General features: G+C 34.8%; 2 protein-coding genes across 2 annotated transcripts; both read left to right on the top strand.

Annotated features, from left to right (window-relative positions):
* The first annotated feature begins 482 nt into the window (after positions 1-482).
* On the top strand, positions 483-3,331 carry LOC108734701 (poly(ADP-ribose) glycohydrolase). The gene is made up of 10 exons (XM_018466349.1): positions 483-609; positions 671-912; positions 980-1,132; positions 1,206-1,444; positions 1,505-1,599; positions 1,656-1,818; positions 1,876-2,006; positions 2,062-2,249; positions 2,339-2,567; positions 2,625-3,331. The coding sequence occupies exons 1-10, from the start codon at positions 603-605 to the stop codon at positions 3,311-3,313; spliced, it is 2,136 nt and encodes a 711-aa protein (XP_018321851.1). The 5' UTR covers positions 483-602; the 3' UTR covers positions 3,314-3,331.
* A 564-nt stretch (positions 3,332-3,895) lies between these two features.
* Positions 3,896-20,642, top strand: LOC108734700 (WD repeat and FYVE domain-containing protein 3). Its single transcript, XM_018466348.2, has 36 exons — positions 3,896-4,048; positions 4,543-4,776; positions 4,847-5,092; positions 5,151-5,309; positions 5,373-5,565; positions 5,630-5,816; positions 5,880-6,078; positions 6,139-6,760; positions 6,933-7,102; positions 7,218-7,552; positions 7,793-7,955; positions 8,019-8,156; positions 8,266-8,779; positions 9,008-9,229; positions 9,317-9,636; positions 9,792-10,160; positions 10,243-10,527; positions 10,596-11,164; positions 11,223-11,679; positions 11,747-12,175; positions 12,457-12,773; positions 12,874-13,440; positions 13,500-13,767; positions 13,851-14,114; positions 14,175-14,413; positions 14,478-14,730; positions 14,840-15,058; positions 15,508-15,787; positions 15,856-16,090; positions 16,142-16,374; positions 16,476-16,729; positions 16,820-17,053; positions 17,152-17,343; positions 17,403-17,862; positions 17,920-18,184; positions 18,370-20,642. Exons 2-36 carry the CDS (start codon positions 4,561-4,563, stop codon positions 18,692-18,694), a joined length of 10,398 nt encoding a protein of 3,465 aa, XP_018321850.1. The 5' UTR covers positions 3,896-4,048; positions 4,543-4,560; the 3' UTR covers positions 18,695-20,642.
* Positions 20,643-20,994: the final 352 nt, after the last annotated feature.

The following is a 20,994-nucleotide window of genomic DNA, read 5'->3' as shown; positions in this document are numbered from 1 at the left end:
TGAATTAGCTCTGCGTTTATTCGTATTGTCAATAGTCGGCCATTTTTATTGCTCCACTATGACGTAGTGTCGGCCATCATTCTTTTCTAATTGTTGCCGTTGTCGGCCATCATTCTTTTCTAATTGTTGCTGTTGTCGGCCATCATTCTTTTCTAATTGTTGCTGTTGTCGGCCATCATTCTTTTTCAATTGTTGTCGCATTGTTACCGATGTCGGCCATCATTATTTTCTAATTGTTGCTGTTGTCGGCCATCATTCTTTTTCAATTGTTGTCGCATTGTCACTGACGTCGGCCATCATGGTTTTTTAATAGATGTATAGTAATCAATGATTAAAATTTAAAGGAATTGTTTGCAAATAGGTATGATACACATCAATAATAATATTAGCATAAAGAGGAACTTTATTCTGAAAAAAGGATGTATACTCAAGCGGGTTATGGAAACACAGTTTATTTATATGACTATACCATAGATATTAAAACTTTTATAGGTTATATAAACGTCATGTTAAACGCTATTAAAAACAAATTATCAGCAAATGATTATTTTATGTTTCTTTACACGTAGCGTAAGTGTACTACGTTGTTTCGTTTTATCATAATGAATGGTAATTAGTACTTATTTAATAGATTTATGTATATATATGTGCAATGCAATTAAATTAATAGAAAACTCCAATACAAAAAGCTGGGTAGGAACAAGTTTAAATGAAATATACGGAAAATGGGGCCCTTGGAATTATATTACTGATCCCGTAACTCCTTCAAGATATAACCATGTCTTCTATAACTTAGAAACAGTTGACCTTAAAAATCCACCCAAACCTTACTGTAGTTCTGAGAAATTATTATGGGATAATGATAATGTTCGAATGCCATTTTGTGAGAAGAACTTGTTTCCAGTTCAAAATGTAAGTTGTTTTATTTATACAAGCATTATGTTTATTCTACTCTTTGCAATATATGAAATGAATGCAGGATGACGGCACTGAAGTTCTCAAACCACGTTGGGAAATAATTCAAACATCACTATTGCAAACAATAAACAACAGTAGAGAACTAGAAGCTTTAATGAATACGTACAATACAAGATTACCAAGACTTATAAATTTACACCATTTTTTTGAGGAGGTAAGCATTTTGTAATGTAAAAAACTGTTTTATGTTTCCAATTTAAAATTTTTTGATACATTAAGTTTTAAAGGAATTAGAACAGGAAGAAGCTGAACATTTCTTCAAAAATGTTTTACCTGGGATTATTGATCTTGCCTTACAATTACCACATCTTGTACAAAAGAATGTACCGCTACTCAAGCAAGGAGTCCAAAAATCACTTACACTCACACAACAACAAATAGCATCTCTATTAGCAAATGCATTTCTTTGTACCTTTCCTTGGCGAAAGGATACAGCAACTTCATATCCAGGTGTTAACTTTATAAGGTACTTAAAACCATAAGACAGTAGTAATTGTAATTTTATAACTTGTAATATTTATTTAAGAATTTTTGGATTTCAATATAAACCCACTAGACAAAATGCCATCATGAACAAGCTTAGATGTATTTGTCACTATTTCAGAAAAGTTTTGGTAAAAAGTATGTACTACCATATTTTCCAAAGATTCTCCTTTTTTATGTGCTTACTTGTTCAGGTCCTGTAGGGGTGGTAACATTTGAAAGAAAATCATTATCAAAGCATTTATTTCCTCGTTGGGATAAAGAAGAAAATAATTTGGGAAATACCAGAATTCATATTTGCAGTGAAGGGAAGATTGAAGATGCCAAAGGACTTTTACAAGTTGATTTTGCAAACAAGTAAATGTTTACTTTCCAATTAATTTTTGTCATTAGTTCTTTTACCTCATATTCTAGGAATGTAGGGGGTGGAGTTTTAGGGTCTGGTTGTGTTCAGGAAGAAATTCGTTACATAATTTCTCCAGAATTAATTATCAGCCGACTTTTTACTGAACGTTTGGATTCAAATGAGGCACTTGTAGTAATCGGTATTCTTTTTACGTAAAAATAGTTTTTATGGTTTTTCATACAATTCTTATATAGGAGCTGAAAGATATAGTAAATATAAGGGGTATGGAGACTCCTTCGAATGGGCGGGCAATTGCGAGGACTTGACCCCTTATGACGAATATGGGAGAAGAAGAACAACCATTGTTGCTATTGATGCAATCCCTTTTCGAAAAGCCAGTGACCAGTACACCTCAGCATTGATGCTTAGAGAATTAAATAAAGTAAGAATGTTGATGATGTTAGGAGCATTTCTTAGCTTATTCTGTAATTGCCAATCTGAATTTAATTTAATTCTCAAACATTTTTTAAGGCTTACGTAGGTTTTTATTCACGTTTCGAAAAACATCTTCCTGCTGTAGCTACTGGGAATTGGGGCTGCGGAGCCTTTAGGGGAAATCCATACCTAAAGTCTTTGCTTCAGTTTATGGCCTGCTCTGCCACAAAACGCGACTTAGTTTATTTCACTTTTGGTGACTCTGAACTTCGAGACAGCATTTATAACATGTACACATTTATTGCCACAAATCAAATAACAACAGGTTGTTGTTCATGAAATATTAAACTTTAAAAAATGTTGTCGTTCCTTTTATTTGCAGGAAAACTTTGGCGGTATTTGTGCTCGTTTTCAAATTCGAAACTGTCTGGCGACAGCTTATTTGCCTTCATACAGCAGGCCCATTTTGATGTTAAAAAACAGTTGGCTATAACAGATTTTATGAAGAACTTTTCAACAGAGGCGCCATCCACTTCGTTTTCCTCTAAATCTTTTAAGAAAAGTTCTTTGTTGGGGGAAAATGAAGCTAAAACAGTTACTTCTCAGGATTCCCCTGATGCCACCATTTCAATTGATGAAGGCATTGATGATAGGCAAGAATCCTCCCAAGCAGAAGATTCAATTTTAAAAAATATGTTTTGTATTAAAAAAAAATCGGAGGAAAGTGGAAGCAAAACAGAACAGAAAGAGACAACTGCTAAACCTCAGATTGATTCGCGAAAAATATTAAATTTGTTTCAAAAAATAGATGGTAATGTTGAAGTTACTGAAACACGAACATCTTTTTCAATGGAAATTGATACGCTAAATGAAGTCCCTACAAACGAAAACGTCGAAGAAGAAATTACGAACGATAGTGGGTGTTTAACTCAAAGTGAAGAAACATTAATGGAGCTTGATGAAGTTGTTGTCCAAAAGAATGAAGAATTAACATTTAACAGAAATTCACTAAAACCCAACAAACCACAAAAGAAAATAACAGATTTTTTTAAAACATCATCTCCTAGATGACATTAAATTAATAATTTCGTTGATGTTAATATATTAATAAATGTTTTCATTTTGAAAAGAATGTAATTGTTTACAATTAAATATTAGTCTTGTAAACAATGTATTTTTTTTAAGTATCCATTTTTGTAAATCGTCCAGCATAGTTTATTTGGAGCAATAGATAACTAATTTATAGAAAGATACTTCGAAGAAGATAATTAAAAATTAATTTCATGTTTATAGATATTTATTAAATCCAATATTAATAAATATCAATGAAACTAGTTCTTCCCCTTGCCCCCGGCCATTTTTATTACTCCACTATGACGTAATGTCGGCCATCATTTTTTAATTGTTGCAGTTGTCGGCCATCATTCTTTTCTAATTGTTGCAGTTGTCGGCCATCATTCTTTTTCAATTGTTGTCGCATTGTTACTGATGTTGGCAATTATTGTAGGTTATTCGTTGGTTATAATTATTTAATTTATTTTCAAATTAATTAGTTTGTGAAATTTATGAAAACTTGATAAATTATGTCAAATAGTATTTCGACGAAATGGCAATACTAATATAGGACAGAAAATATAAGAAGAAGATAGAACATTCATTGTTGCCTGGTGCGATTAAATTGGTGTTTATGTATGGAAAATGTGTTTGTGTTTATTAATAATACAATGAAGTTTTTTTGCAATTTGATTTTTAATTTTGTGTGTGGGTGTATTTTGTGCCTGAAAATGAGACTCTTCCACATAAAAGGTATTCTGATTTGCATTAATTTGTTGCGTAGAGGCAGGTTCATTAAATATGTGCTTCTGCATCCCAAAAAATCAATGAATTTTATATAAACGTCCCTACTAGTGGTGTTAATTTGTTGATATTATGCAGTATTGTAATAGTTTAATAACAATAACAAGTGTAATGTTTATACGTAATGTTCAATAGTTTTGTTTATAACAACATGACAATTCTTCCGCATATTAAATAATAACAGGAATTATAGATCATCAGTGTCAGTTTGATAACCTATTATTTTATTCATACATTTCATATTACTTTTATTTTTAAGATGTAATTAAGATATAATAACAGTATTTCAAGAGAAATTGTTGTACTTCTTAACTTCTGTTTGGGATAAAAATTAACCACTATTTTTGCCATCTTTTTTGCTTCAATTTTGTTGGTAATAAATGATTCTGTTCAAGATGATGTAAAATGCACTGAATACTACAATTTATATGGTACTTTTGTAGGCGTTTAATAGTTCCAAAATGAATATTATGAGGAAATTAAGGGGTGGAGGCACAAGCAGCTCCATCCCATCTACTTCAAATAATGATTATTTGGAGCAGCCCAGCTCTCCAAGGACACAACTTGGACTGATGCACCTTAAAAAACTGTTTTCTGAATACAGCCATCCATCACATTCATTAACAGAAGCAGAAAAAAATGATAAACTATATAACATGTTGCCCCTATTTTGTAAGGTTCGTAATCATTATTTATCTGTTTGGATTGTAGATTTATTAAACTAATATTTTTACTTGTTTTACTTAGGTTTTTGGTTCAAGTCCCACTTGTGATATGAGTGAAAAATTTTGGGATATCTTAACATTCTGTCATGCTGTATCCACACTAATGGTATCTGAAATACGTAACAGAGCATCCAATCAGGGCACTGAAGCAGCCAGTTGTTCAATTGCAAAGTTTTTAGAGATTGAAAATAGCGAAGAATCAAGTAATGGCTGGATGTTGTTATCAACATTAAATTTATTGGCAGCTGGAGATTCAAATCTTATCCAAGTACATGCATTTATTCTTATAATTAATTTTCATTTATTTTTGATGTTATACATTTTAGGTGATGTCTGAAGTATCAGTACCGTCAACTCTAGTAAGATGTTTATATTTATTTTTTGATTTGCCTGAAGTGAGCGAAGAAACAGCCAACACAAAGGACAATAACAGTGATTTCACCCCAAGGGAAAGAAGAATACTATTACAAAAAATATTTGTCCAGGTACCTATATAAATTTCTGAAGTCTTTTTTAAAAATACTTGCAATTAACGAAATTTATTGCAGTTACTTGTTCGATTATGTAGCCATCGGATTCCAGCTGAAGAACTGGCTAGAAAGGACGATTTGACGCTGCTTTTTTCAGCCATCACGTCGTGGTGCCCGCCCCATAACATTATGTGGCGAAAAAGTGCCGCGGAAGTACTTATGACATTATCTAAACATGGATTAACACCACCTGTTATAGGATACATTCATAGTGAGTGCCAGAAATATTTTAAAAATGTATTACTTTGTTTATAATAATCCACTATTCTTTCTAGCCAAAAGCTGCATCGCCCTCTGCATAGAAAATATGCAACGTGTACCAGAACTGACACCCTTAGAACTCGTAGAAATATTCGTTACAATTTTTTGTTTTCTTGAAGACTCAAGCGATCTTTGTTCTACATTATTAGAGGACTTTCGCCAGGCGCAGGGATATCTTTTCTTATCTGATTTTCTATTAAAGTAAGTCTTGCAAATCTTTAATTTTTCAGTTTCTTCGTTATTAAATTTTTTTAAATTATACAGATTAGAAAATGATAAATCCAATGAGGCCCAAGAAGCTGTGAGAAATTTAATTTTGATGATCACCTCGTTATGCACTTATGGTTTTATGGAACTGAAACCTTCACATGCATCAACGGGATCTTTGTTCCAAATGAAGGGGTTCATGTTGCCCCAACCCTCAGGAAAAGGAACCAGTGTCCGAAATATTCAGGCATTTAACGTAAGCTAAAGGTTATTAACAAAGATAATTGACAAATACGAGAATTTATTTGCTTTCCAGGTCTTGCAGACAACATTTTTGAAGTCAAACTCTTCATTCCTCTGTCTCACAATACTTGATGCCATTTCGAGTATATACCACGCTGATAACGCCAATTACTTCATTCTTGAGAGTCAGAACACTTTGAGTCAATTTGCTGACCGTATCCATCATAAGCCCCTCGACATTCAACGAAAACTATTTGAACTCGTTGAATTTCTTGTATTTCAGTTGAATTTCGTACCATGTAAAGAACTAATTTCCATGTCTATCTTTCTACGCACGCACAGCCTCAATTATCCCGAATCGAGCTCTCTGTGTATGCACACATTACTAAACATTTTAAAGAGCAATCCTATTTTTAAAGATGTATATCGTGAAGTGGGTCTGCTCGAAGTGTTCGTCACATGCCTAGATCGATACTCAAAAATGCTCGAAAATACTCGTAAAACGACAGTAGAACCTGAAAAGAATATTGTGGTAATGGATTCAGAACAGGAAAGGTTAGGTAGAATGGTAATGGAGGCATTGACTGTACTTCTAGCTGGGAATGCGGCCAATGCCAAGCTGTTGAGGGAATGCGGAGGCGCCAAATGTGTACATAAGCTAGTGGTATTTCCGGAGTGTCGGCAGGAAGCTTTGGGTGAGTACTTTTTAGTTTTATATTAATCAAATTTGATTATTAAGGTAAATTTTATTGATTGCAAAATACTGCCACTTTTTTGAAAAGGAAATATATAAATTATATCATTTTGATTTTTTCATTGTTGTTAATACTTAATTTATTGTTTGGGTGAAATATGTATTTTTTTCAGGGATGATTAGAGAATTAATACTAACAAGTGGAGGTGATGATGATATGTCACAACTTATGACAACATTACATTCCTCTTCAAGAGACGAACTCTCTTTGAAAATTGAAATTCTCAAAGCTTTGCTCTCATGTCTCAAAGAATCTCACAGATCACGCACAGTTTTTAGAAAGGTAAACATTCTTTATATTAAAGTTTTTATTGATTTAACTTTTTAAAAACTATTTCTAAACACATATTTTTTCTGTTTAAGTAGTTTTGTTATTTATGTAGTTTTCTTCCTCTCAGATTAACGGTTTTGTGTACGTAACAAGTACATTGCTTGCCTTGGAGGGCAAATTGTGCATTAAACATAAAGATGATTATGATTCCAACCTGTTGCATTTACTCTACGTCGTTTTCCACACAATTAATACAGCCATGCGTTTCGAGCCAGCCAATGCGAAATTCTTCCATCATGAGATCTGCATGACCAGTCTCTGCGACACCCTTAGACTTCTAGGCTGTTTTGTCGGAGAGAAAATAGAAGTCATAACCGATATTTCGAGTATTGGAGAAATAATCGATAGCGAAACACCTGAATGTTTTCACCGACTATTTACAAGCAACATCATCAAACCGGAGTAAGTTATTTTTACATCTATGTTTACACATTTTTAAAAATAATTTTAATTTGCAACACAACGAAGTTATTTATGAGTATATTTGATAATGTAACAATTTGTTATTTCAACGCTTATTAAATTTCCTTCACATGTCAAGATAATGACCGTTATAGTTGCATAAAAATTTGTATTTTAATGTGATACTAAAAATTAAATCCTTTATTTGTTTAATTTATGTCTTTGTAATTATTTCTACAGATTTCCAGATGATATACCTGCAGCTCTATCTTATGTAATCATAGTATATAGATTGTTATATGAAGTAACATTGGACTTGTTTGATAAACAGAATATCTCTGCTGCTGGTGTTTTAAACGTAAAATCTCCATTTTTGAACAGACAGATATCTAACGGGCATGCTGTAAGTAGTCTGTTGTTGTTACATCAGTATACGTAGAATATATTTGTTTTAACTTTAATGAAGAACAAGGAAGAAAAGAACAGTGGATCGGGTAACAGGTCTGCTGTTAATTCATTAAACCTTATTCCACCATCTCCAGATCCAATGGTGGTACATCCAGGGATCGTGATAGTCATGTTAAAGCTGCTACCAAGTATTCACGTAAGATAACTGTTCTGTCGTACAATTACAATACCTAATTATTTATGTTATTTAAAAAATTTTGTTTGTAATAAATGTATTAATTTTGTTCTCTTTACTTTTTTTACAGGACGAAAATAAAAATTTGTTCCTTCAGGTGCAAGTCTACCTGGCCGAAATAATAAAATCACTTGTACGTAGCGAACGTAATCAGCAAGTGATGTGTGAAAGTGGTTTCATGAGTCACTTGTTGCACGTTGGTTGTGAAGCGTTGCAGAATGAAAGTCATCCCCTGCATACCCCTTTACAATATATGCTCGAGCGTCTGGCTGCACAAGCGCTCGAACCAATGGATTTGAGGCGTTTCCTGCGCCTTGGCAACCCTCTTAGGTGTCTTCCGTTAACTACGACCGAACCTGGTGGAGGTCCTATTCCCTTAACCCGCATCAAAACGTTGGTATCCGTCACTACTCCAAAGGACTTTAGATCACAATCATCGTATACAATGCCACCCTTTATCGAATTCGACATGTCTGCCGAAGGCTTCGGGTGCCTATACTTGCCAAGTATAGCTCCCCAATCGCCCACTGCGACCAGCGTTGTGTCAGGGTTCGATTCAGGAGTAGTTGGAGGAATTGGTTCTGGTATGTCGATTTTACGTTAAAATTATTTTAAAAGAGCCGAAATTTGTTCTTTTCTTAAACAAAACAAAATAATTGTAAAAAGGTAGTAATACTAGAGTTTCAAAAATTTTATTTAATTAATTATCCTGTATGTTACGCAAATTTTATAAAATAACGTAATTTAAAGTTTAAAATAAAATATTATTTTGACTAAATCTGTCGAATAAGTGCATTTCTTTTTTTTTTCAGGTGATCGAATTTTTCCACCGCAAACGGGTCTTAGTTATTCAACATGGATCTGTGTAGACAAATTTTCTGATCCACGGGTCGATCCCCATTGTGTACGTTTACTAACATTAGTGAGAAATTTAAACAACACCAAAGAAGATCAACTTGTGTGCCTTTCTATTGTACTGTCAGCAAGGGACAAGGCAATCATTGTTTCAACCCAAGAAACGCATATACCTCCCCGTTAGTATTTTTTTTATTTTAACTATTTTTAGGTTTGCTTGTATATGCATATGTTCGTTATATAATATTTTTTGTCTTTCTCTTCAGACGTTGGTGAGTGGGAACCTGAAGGTTCTGGTGAACACGGTGCAAGGATATGGTGTCCTGATATTCTCCAGGAAGGTCAGTGGCATCACGTGGTCGTGGTACTTAACAGAGCTGTCTTGAAGAACTCTTCGTTCTCCTTATACCTTGATGGGCAGCATATGCACACGCAGAAATTGCACTACATATCGCAAAATCCTGGGGGCGGTGCTGCCAATCTAACAATGGCCTCTTCGGTATACGGATTTATAGGAACTCCGCCTGCTTGGAGACGATTCTCAAGACTGTTATGGAAACAAGGACCCTGCCATTTAATGGAAGAGGTAAAACTTGTATTACTTTAGCTTTTTATAATATGTATATCTGGTATTGAAGAAAACGTTTTTGTCCTCGATTGCTCAAGCAGTAGTTAAAAGGCATATATAACTGACATCCTTAAAACAGTTAAAAAGTAAGTGTTGTTTCTTTTTCTGTAAAGGTATTACAGCCAACGACAGTAAGTCAAATATACCAGTTGGGACCTCACTATATGGGCTCGCTCCAGGCGCCGCCGTTAGGTTCATCAGAGCCAATTCAACCATTTATCACTGAAGAAAAGATAATGTTCGGTTTAAATGCCAAAGCAGTGTCTCAACTGACTTTAAGCAAGATAAGAAAAGTGTACAGTAGAAATGATAACAAGTCCATAGCAAAACAACTAGGCATGTCTAGCCACGAAAACGCCACCCCTATCAAAATCCTGCATAATTCTGCAGGCCATCTGGCAGGTCCGAGTCGTACTTTAGGGGGAGTGGTCATTGGGTATTTGGGTGTAAGAACGTTCACACCAAGGCCAGTTGCAAACGTGGTAAATTAGTACCTATGTCTTTTGTCAGAATTTAATAGTTTTAACTAAATAAATACGAATTTGGAACGTTAATTTCTTTCAGGTTGACACAGTCGGTGGTTGTTCAGTTCTTTTGGGTCTCATTGCGATGGCACAGGACATCGAGAGTCTTTACGCGGCCGTCAAAGCATTAGTTTGCGTGGTTCGAACTAATAAAACAATTCAAGCGGAAATGGACCGAAAAAGGGCCTATCAGACGTTGGCAATGCTGCTACGACGAAAGAAACATCTTCTAAATTCCCACATATTACATTTAACGTTAAGCTTAGTTGGAACGGTGGACAGTGGTAGAGAAACGTCAACTATACCCAATTTGACTGCGTTTCAGGTAAATCTTCAGAATTTTTGAAAATATCTTTATTAAAACCGTTTACAATTTATGTTTTCAATTTGCAGGATCTGCTGTGCGACTTCGAAATTTGGCATGAAGCTCCCGGTGAACTTTTACGATCCCATCTTGAACACTTATACGAATTGGCTGCTGAATCGAACGAGAAGCGCAGTAATGTGTGGATAATGCGCGACCTCAATCTTGTCACGAAACTCCTTCACATTCTCCCCGGGGTAAAACATCAGGCCACTAAAGACATCTTATTTTCCCTCCTTTCTATTCTTTTAAGCGGTCAACCTAAACAGGCCGATTTGCTATGGTTTGGGCAATTTATTGCCTCAACTTTGCCAAGCACCACCGCCACCACCAATAATGCGACAACTTCGTCCGTGGTTAATGAAGAGGAGGGCGATGGCGGTGATTATGTATTGAGGAATAGGTGTTTGGCTTTGGTTCATTCGATGCTGTTCACAAATAGAAATTCTCTGAGTGTGATGGTCTGCGATGAGATAACCAAAACTCTGGGGTTTGATTGGTTGCTTCTTTTCTTGCAGCCTCAATTACATTCTGCGACAATCATTTGGGCAATGCAAATTCTTGTGGTGCTGTGTTCAACTCTTTGGTTGATGAGCCGGTAAGTAATTTAAATTGAATGTTATAGTGATCAATAATACGTCTTCCTGTTATTACAGTTTTCGTGAAGGTGCTAATAACGGCGGCTGGTTATATCGTACCGAGATGGTCACGAACAACAACAAAATGAAATTCGTTTTAGGTGTTCCTTCCGTCAATTCGCAAAGTTTCGAGTCAAAATGTGACGCCCTCCATCTCCCCGGTTTTCAGTTGTTGGGCTGGCTGCTACCGTCGCACCTCGACGTGCCTGAAATATATTATTTGTTAGCCGCTCTGGTCATGGGACAGCCGGTGAAGACTTTGCCCTCAAATCCTAAGAAGTTCGATCTGGACTCGTTATGGACATATTTGTGGGGCACCACCGTTAATAATCAGCCTGTTAGTAGCGTGGCCCCCAGAATTAATTTGTGTCCTGAAGCCATCGTCATACTGTTGAAGATGGTACGAGCGACATTACATTCAGATCAGAGCAAGTTGCCAGAATGGTTAAAAGAACATCCGGATTCCATAATCAACGTATGATTACTTTTTTAACAGTTAATAGTTAATACAGAATTACTGAAACCTTTTATTTATTTTCTAGGTTCTATTTTCTTTATACCATAACATGCCAGACTTTATGCCCATATTTATGTCTGCTGAAGTCTTAGGAGCGTTGGGCGCTGTCCTGTTCCCATTTCCTCAAGGCAACTTATCTATGCAAGATAGCGCAGATAGCAGTGGTGCTTCTACTCCAGCAGGTGAAGAAAATACTGAATCGATAATGTTCATCCCAAAATCTCCTATCGAAGATGCTCCCCTTCTTTCGCATCCCGTCTATCAACTGGTAGTAAACTTTATTCGGGTGGTTGTTGTGGATTCGCTAAGTTTATCGTTCACTGGTAAAGGATCGCCGGTGATAGACCTGGTTTTGGACGCTTATCCTGAAGATTCTTCCATTTATCAGCAAACCGCATATCAAACGGAGATTTTAGTGACATTAATGGACCATTTGTTGGCTGCGGACATGTTGGTAAGTTTAATTTTTAAATCATTTTATTTTAAATAAGATTACTTTATCGTATGTATTATTTTAAACAGTTTTTTCTTTAGATAAATAATTAATCTTTAAGTAATCTAAAGCTAGAATAATATGTAGTAAATTATAAAGAAATGAGTTTATTATATTTTTTGAAAATTAATTGGTACTATATTTGAAAAAAGTTCTGTGAATGGTTTGCTTCAGAAATTATCTCAACAACTGTCATTTTTCCAGATATTTAATTAATATTATGTATTTTACTTTAACTTTAGGTAGGTGATCAGGCGGCCATTCCTATCGTGCCGTTAGCTAATGCGCATGTACAACATATTGCACCAAACGTGTTTTATTTAACAGCAAGAGTTGTGGACAAGATGTGGCAAGGATCGTTAAATCGTAACCCACACGAAGTATTCGACTTCATCGTAAAATTGATTGGACAAGCAAAGCGTAGACCCGGTCATTTCTCCCTAGAAAGTCTTTATCATTGTCTCAACCGGACAATATTGTTTCTTCTCTCACGACCAACCGATTCGATAGCCGACCAAATGTCCGTATTAGAAGCTTTGCACAAATTAACAATGAATCGGCAAGTTTGCAATACAAATATCTCTGAAAAAATAAGCAAAATATTTTTATTGAATCGTTTTCTATATTATATAATCATTATTATTTTTGTTTTGTTACAGCCTAATCGTATTTGGGGCCGGTAATCACGAGCTCGAATTTATCGGCTGTCTCACATATTGTCTCCTTCAGCTTACGAGTAATATGAAGATCTTGCTTGATTCAAATATGCGCACAACGTGGCACGTTAATCCATCAATTGACTTGGAATCTAGCGACGAAAAGCTGACGCAACACCAGGGACATAACCTCATAGCTGGGGCTGCTTGTCGCGTCTGGGAAGAACTGTATGTGTGCAAGAAACCGGCCATTGAAGAGGCTTTTAAAGTCACCCTCGTGCATCCGGGTCAGAACTGTAAGGCGCCTGACTTGATACTTGTCAGAGAGCAAGTGTACGAGGCCGCATACAAACTCTGGCTGAATTATGTCGAGTCAGAAAGAAAAGCGACGTATAGGGTGCCATGGGAACTTCATAATCAGATACAGTCAAAGATTCATAAGGTCACCGGAGGGCTAACAAGACTTGCGAGTCGTACTAAAGTCCGAAAAGATGAAACTATGCGGGTAAAGGTCAGGATGCACAAGAAACAGGCTTTACAATGGATGACCAATCGTATAAATATTGTTAAGTAAGTAATTTAAATAGCAATAAATATTTTCAACATTTAAAATTTTTTTTTTCATTCAGGTCTTTGGTTGAAATGATTCGCAATCAACATCAGAACACCACACAACATACGCAACAGTACGTTCATCAAGAATGGTTGCAAACGGAGGCTGAGCTTACACGTGAAAGAGGTCTTTGGGGGCCGTTAGAGCCAAGCTATTTGGATAAATGGATGCTTGATATGACTGAGGGGCCCCACCGTATGCGCAAAAAGACGATGAAAAACGATTTGTTCTACTTACATTATCCTTACAGACCAGAAGCAGAGAAAGGTTTACTAAAGTATAAGGTATAAACAGTTTAACGAAATGATATACAATACAATAACAAGTTGTTTTATTAACAATTTTATTTTCACATTTTCTTTTTCAGGTTGCCACAAGTCACCATAGTAAAGATTACTATAACGCTCTACAAAGAAACCAACAGCAACAAACGGACACAGAGGTAATCGAAGAACAGCAAGAAAGAAAGGAAGAAACGATAACAAGTGAAGAGCCTTCGTTAATGCTCCCTTCTTTGACACGGTTGAAATCGGAACCGGATGATCCTGCAGATGAAAACGAGACTGAAGAAGAACACGCTTTGCCACCTGACAATCAAACACTTTTAAGACTATTACAAGAAAATGAAAAGGTTAAAAAGGAGAGGAGTATTTAAGAAATTAGTCATTCACTTTTCAATGTTCTTTTCCAGATAACATTCATGTTCAGATGTGTACGCATACAAGGTTTAGACACGACAGAAGGGCTGTTATTATTTGGTCAAGAGCACTGTTACGTTGTTGACGGATTTACTCTGCTGAAAAATCGAGAAATTCGAGATATAGACAGTGTGACAACGGAGGAGTATGAACCTATAGCCCCTAACCCAGGATCTCCCAGACGATCAAGAGCCATGAGGCAGTGTTCCAAATTCTCTTACGACGACATAAGGTAAAAATTTTGGGTTTTTAAAACAATCGATAAGATCTAATATTTATTTGTTTTTTGTTCACAGGGAAGTTCATAAAAGAAGGTATCTCCTGCAGCCAATGGCGTTGGAAATATTTTCAGGAGATGGTCGTAATTATCTGTTGGCATTTCCACGTAAAGTTCGTAATAAAGTTTATCAACGGTTCATGGCTACTGCCACAGGGATCGCCGACAGTGCGCAGCAGTCCGTTGCCGGACAAAAGAAAACAGCCAATGTAGAACAAACCACTGGGTTGTTATCCTTCATTGGAGAAACCACTGTTACACAACGTTGGGTGGTAAGTGACATTAATTATTTTGTGTTTATTAATTATTAAAAATCAATTGTTCTGTTCATATTACTTTTTTACTTTAATAAATAATAACCCTTGAAATTCTCGTTTTCAGAGAGGGGAAATTTCAAATTTCCAGTATCTGATGTACCTCAACACGCTGGCTGGACGTTCATACAACGACTTGATGCAGTATCCTGTTTTCCCGTGGATTTTGGCCGATTACGATTCTGAAGAACTGGACATGGCTGACCCATCTACCTTTAGGGACTTCACGCGTCCCATGGGTGCTCAAAGTCCGGAAAGGTTGGAACAATTTAAAAAAAGATTCAAGGTAAATTGTAAATTGATTTAAAAGTTGTTATGACACTTCACATTTAAATTCAAATATGAACAGAGTGTGTATTAATATCGCATTAACGATATTTAATTAATTAATGATAATATAGAAAGAAAAATATTTTTTACCTATTTACTGGAAATTACAAATTAATGGATTGAATTCATATTAAACTTACAATCTTGTACATAATGCTTGGTAAAAAAAATCGTAGTATACTGTGAAAAAATTTATAATATTTTTTAGGAGCCGCAAATTTGAAATTAGTAATTGAAAAAAAAGTATTAAGGAATATAGTTTTAATTTACAAAGCAATTCAAATAATTAATTAGGAATATATACTTTTGTTTCTTTTGTAAATGTACCCTTAACTAATTAATAAATCGCGTTATACTACTACTTCTTGTAAGAGAAAAAAGTGAAGCTTTTTGTTTTTTATTGAGGAATGGGACGATCCGCATGGAGAAACGCCCCCTTATCATTATGGAACTCACTATTCAAGTGCAATGATTGTGAGTTCATATTTAGTTAGATTGGAGCCATTTACACAACACTTCCTTCGATTGCAAGGAGGCCACTTTGATTTAGCTGATCGTATGTTTCACAGTGTAAAAGAAGCATGGCTGTCTGCCTCAAAACATAATATGGCAGACGTTAAGGAACTTATTCCCGAATTTTTTTATCTTCCAGAGTTTCTCAACAATTCAAATCAGTTTGATTTGGGTAAATTTAAAATAATTGTTTATCTATTCAATAGACTAAAACAATTGCTTTCTATTTTGTGTTAAAAGGTGTAAAACAAAGTGGTGTAGCACTAGGTGATGTAATACTACCTCCCTGGGCTAAACAAGACCCTAGGGAATTTATTAGAGTTCACAGGATGGCGTTAGAATGCGATTACGTGTCACAGAATTTGAATCATTGGATTGACATGATCTTTGGGTGCAAACAACAGGGTCAGGCTGCTGTTGACGCTGTAAACGTCTTCCACCACTTGTTCTACGAAGGGAACGTGGACATCGATAAGTAAATATTACTATCATTTTAGGAATTTTTATATACAACTTTTTTTTATAGTATTGACGATCCGTTAAAAAAGAACGCGACAATCGGTTTTATAAACAACTTTGGACAAATACCAAAGCAACTTTTCAAGAAACCGCATCCTTGCAAAAAAATGGGCGGTAACAATAACAGAACTTCAGTCATAGATACGGGGTCTCTTGTTCAGGCTTTTGCTCTCCCACCACCAGAAAAATTGTTCTTTCACCATCTAGACAACTTACGACCATCACTACAGCCCATCAAAGGTTAAAAAGAAAGATGTTTCATTTTTAACATTCACATATAGATTGTATTATATAATATCTCATGAGTGTGCAGTTCAAGGAATGAATTTCTCTTATTATAGAAGTCAAAAGTCCAGTGGGTCAGATATTCCACGTAGACAAGTCAATTTTGGCAGTCGAACAAAATAAAGTCCTGGTGCCCCCGACGTATAATAAATACGTGGCTTGGGGATTTGCCGATCACTCTCTCCGTATTGGGAACTACGAAAGTGACAAAGCCATATTTGTATGCGAAACTGTGGTTCAAATAAGCGGCGAAATTGTAGCCTGTGTGTGTCCTTCGTCCAAGATTATTGTCACTGCTGGAACAAGCACAGTAGGTGTTCTAATGTGTTATTCATTTCTTGATCATTCATTTATTTTAGTTTTATTTTCACTCTTATTTAAAAACAATTTGTTAATTTAGGTTGTGACTGTATGGGAATATGAATCTCGTAAAAAAGAGCTGAACATAAAACACAACTTATACGCACATACAGACGCGGTTACTTGTCTCGCTTCTAGTCCTGCATATAACGTCATAGTCTCAGGATCCCGCGACTACACTGCCATCGTTTGGGATCTGTCTCGAGGCTTATTCGTAAGACAGCTTAGGGGTCACGCAGGTCCTGTAGCCGCTGTAGCTGTCAACGACTTAACAGTAAGTTTTTATATTTCTCACATTTCTTAATTCTAACATTTAAAAGAATGAAAATAGACTTTTTTTATTTAAAGGCTTAAAACTGAATTTTGTTGCAGGGTGACATTGCTACTTGTGCTGCTACGTGGTTGCACATATGGAGTATAAATGGAGACGAACTCGCTAACGTAAACACATGCGTAGGACGAGCGGATCGTATGCAACAAATATTGTGCGTAGCTTTCTCCCAAACACACGAATGGGATTCCCAGAATGTGATAATGACGGGATCTACTGATGGCGTGGTCAGGGTAAGTAAGAATAAATTTCCCCATAATTTATGTATTGATAACTTTACAATTCTGTTTAGATGTGGTCGATCGATTATGTGCAAGTACCTGACGAAAAGAGTAATAGCAGTTCCAAAAATGACCAAAACATTAAAAAGGCCAAAGATAAGCCACCTATGTCACCGGTGAAAAAAGTAATATCGTCAACGACGCCTTTACATAATCGCCTAGTTAAGCAATTAAACATATCGGGCGACAGCGTGGGGAGCACAGGGAGCAGTGGCAGCAGCTACCTTATCAAATCTGGATCAGAAAGCTCTCTTTCAGAGGAATCGTCTTTAGTTACAAAAAACACCTCATTTGAACGACAAATCACTGACGAATTGTCCTCAAAATCAATGAGTAGCAAAGAAATAAAAGCGGAAATGCAAGAAGAAAAAGAAACGTGCAGTGATGGTGACGAAGCTATTCTTAGCACTCCACCAGTGCCCCCGGTTAGGCGGCGATCAAGAGTACATGGAACTCTTAGGAAAAGTGAAGGTAAAAATAATCGGATCATTTTTTCTAAATGATTCTATTCGTGTATTTGTTGTTTAGGAGGAGCTAGCTCAGACAACGCGAGCTTGGATACAGATGATGGATCCAGTCTTCGTGCCAGTAAGTCAGATACTAGTCTGACTGACTCGTTTATAATTGTGCCCCCAGAACCTAGAAAAAAACCAGTGAATCCTCATAATACATTGCGGCCAGGATTCAAGTGGCAGAGGCAGTTGGTCTTTAGATACAAGCTGACTATGCACACAGCATACGATAGGAAGGATAATGCAGAGCCTGCATCAATAACTGCTCTCGCGGTTTCACGGTATTTTATTAATTCTTAAATAGTGTTAAAATAATTTTTATTTGATATAATCATATGAAAACTGCATAGTATTAAAAAATGCTTAATTAACATAATTATCTTAAAGATTTTGATCCTAATCTATTAAAAATATTCGAGGCTACTAAGTTAAAATAAATAATGTTTTTGTTATTTGTGTTGCACAGGGATCATCGTACGGTCTATGTAGGGGATGCTCGTGGCCGCGTCTTCTCATGGAGCGTTTGTGATATACCAGGTCGCACCGCTGATCATTGGCTAAAAGATGAAGGAGCTGACTTCTGTGCAGCCTGTAGCACACGATTTACCATCTACGAAAGAAAACATCATTGTCGAAATTGTGGTCAGGTTTTCTGCTCCAAGTGTAGTCGCTTCGAGAGTGAAATTTCTCGCTTACGAATCTTCAAACCAGTTCGTGTCTGTCAGAGTTGCTACGCTGTACTGAAATCGGCTTCTTCAGAAAACGCATCAGGATTAGGACTTGGACGATAAAGGAATTGCAGCAATAGGTAGGAGCAGTATTGGTTCTTGTATTTTTAATTAATTTTTAGCCTCAAAAAAATGGGGATTATTTCTTCTATCTGTCGAGTAAGATATTTAGAAAAGGTCTCGATATTCTCATTGGTTGGTTTGATAATCATGCTATCAAAATTGAAATTTTGCATTTCTAGTTTTCAAATTTAAAACCAGCTTCAAGAAGTTTTAATTTTGAAAATTAAATTAAATTCACTTGCCAATTAAGTAGCATTTTTTTTATTTATCTTTAGTTTATACTATAAAAAGTGGCTCAGTTTTCAGGTTTTTTACTTATTGTTTCATATTTAAAATTTTTATTTCCTTAATTTAAATTATGGTAATGAAAATAAAAAAATTTTAATTTTTTTTTTAAACTTCTATTCATTCAGATTTTATAGAACATAGAACCAAACGAAACGTTTGAATTGGCAACTGAATTTTTTGTTTCCTTGCATATTAAATTTTGGTTTAAAAGACTGTGATTAGTTTATTTAGTTACTCGTACTTAAGTATTTCTTCTCAGGAACTTTGGTGTTTTAAGTAGTTATTATATTTAACGTAATTATTATTCAATCATTCGCTTTGTTGCCAGTTAAAATCAGTTTTGTTTACCATTATTGTTTTTAAATATGGATTGTCATATTTAATAATTAATTTTTGCAGATCAGTATTCAATAAATATAAATTATATTGTAAACGACAATCAGTTACCAGTTCGATAAAGTAAACGTATCAAAATTAAAACATTACAATTTTCTCTTTCTAAACGTTTATTGTCTCAATTGTCTAAATCCAAAATAATGAAAATTGTGCTTATTATACATATACTATTAAAAAACTTATTATCTATTCAAAACCTTAAAAGTTGCATATCGAATGCCTGACATATCAATTTTGTATTTTACAGTTAATTGTAGATAACTTATAAACGTAAAAAACATACGTAACTTATTTTCTAATGATTTTTTTAAACTTATTAGAATTAAAATGTTCCTTAAACACTGAAGTTCCTGAATATTTTTTTTAAGCGTGATATTAACGTTTCATACGCAACCGCGAATGTTATTTGAGATGTTTTAATTTTTGGAGTTGGCATCGCGTTTTGATGTCTATTTTGTTCTCTTTCACACGGAACCTCTTCAGGACTTCCTACGTGTTCTATGTGTGATAGGCAACAAACATTAGCAATAGACCAGAAGACGCGGTACTTAACTCATAAACAAAAATATCAGGTGGTATTAAAATGATGATCGTAAGATACGTAAAACATTACGCATAATATTGGAAGTTTTTTTGTTTTGTTTTTCTTTTTTTTTTTTGTAAATTAAAATACATATTTTACAAATAAATAAAAGGTATATTTAAGAATTGTGTGTATCATAGGAAATTGTAGAAATGAAGTTATCTATAGTGTGCTTGAAAGAAAAACCCTTCTCTTAATGTTTTGTATCTGTTTTGTTGATATTTTGTTATAATAACTTTTAAGTGTGTTGTTTATTGTTGATGTACTTTTTGTAGCACTTTTATTATCGGTAGTAGCTGTGCTTTAGTTTATTCTTCAAAATTATTACTTTATTGGCTTTAGAAAAGTTAAAACTTAAAAAAAAAATCTTACACCGTATTGGTACCTAGTATTTCTACAAAAGGTAATCTCCTAAGATATTTATTCCAGTATTCAGGACCATTTTCATATTGTAAACACTAGAAACTGTCAATTATAAATAAACAAACCATCAGACCTCTTTGTAAAAATGTTAAAGTATCACCTTTTTATTCTTGAATTTCATTTTTCATATGCCAAGATTTTAAAACATTGCAGCAATAATGTAGATTTTATATTAATTGTTAAATTTGTTTATAATTTTTTAAAGTTATATTTTCCTTTGAAATTTATACCAAATACTTTTTGTTTGCGAAAGTGAAGAAAAGGNACAAACAAGTATTTTTTTATTTACATGTAGTATACTAAACCGTGTATTCTGTCAACATGCAGATATAAAAACTGATAACAGAACATTACTAATACAATTTACCATTTACCTTACAATATATAAAGGGTATTAACTTTTTCCGAGGGGGAATTCTTTTCCGGGGGCTTTTTTTCCGGTTTTTCTTTTCCCGGTATGTGTTAAGTTACAATTTTAAATATTTAATAATATTGTACTAGAGACCTAAATGGAAAACATATCGAAGTACAAATACCATGCATTCTACAAGTTCTTTGATTAAAATTTTTAATACCTAATTGTAATACATATACAGGCACTCAAAGCTTC

This window comes from Agrilus planipennis, unplaced genomic scaffold (assembly GCF_000699045.2).
Source record: "Agrilus planipennis isolate EAB-ADULT unplaced genomic scaffold, Apla_2.0 scaffold66, whole genome shotgun sequence".
Taxonomy (NCBI): domain Eukaryota; kingdom Metazoa; phylum Arthropoda; class Insecta; order Coleoptera; family Buprestidae; genus Agrilus; species Agrilus planipennis.
The sequence above is the reverse complement of the archived record's forward strand: the minus strand, read 5'-3'. Positions and strand labels throughout refer to the sequence as shown.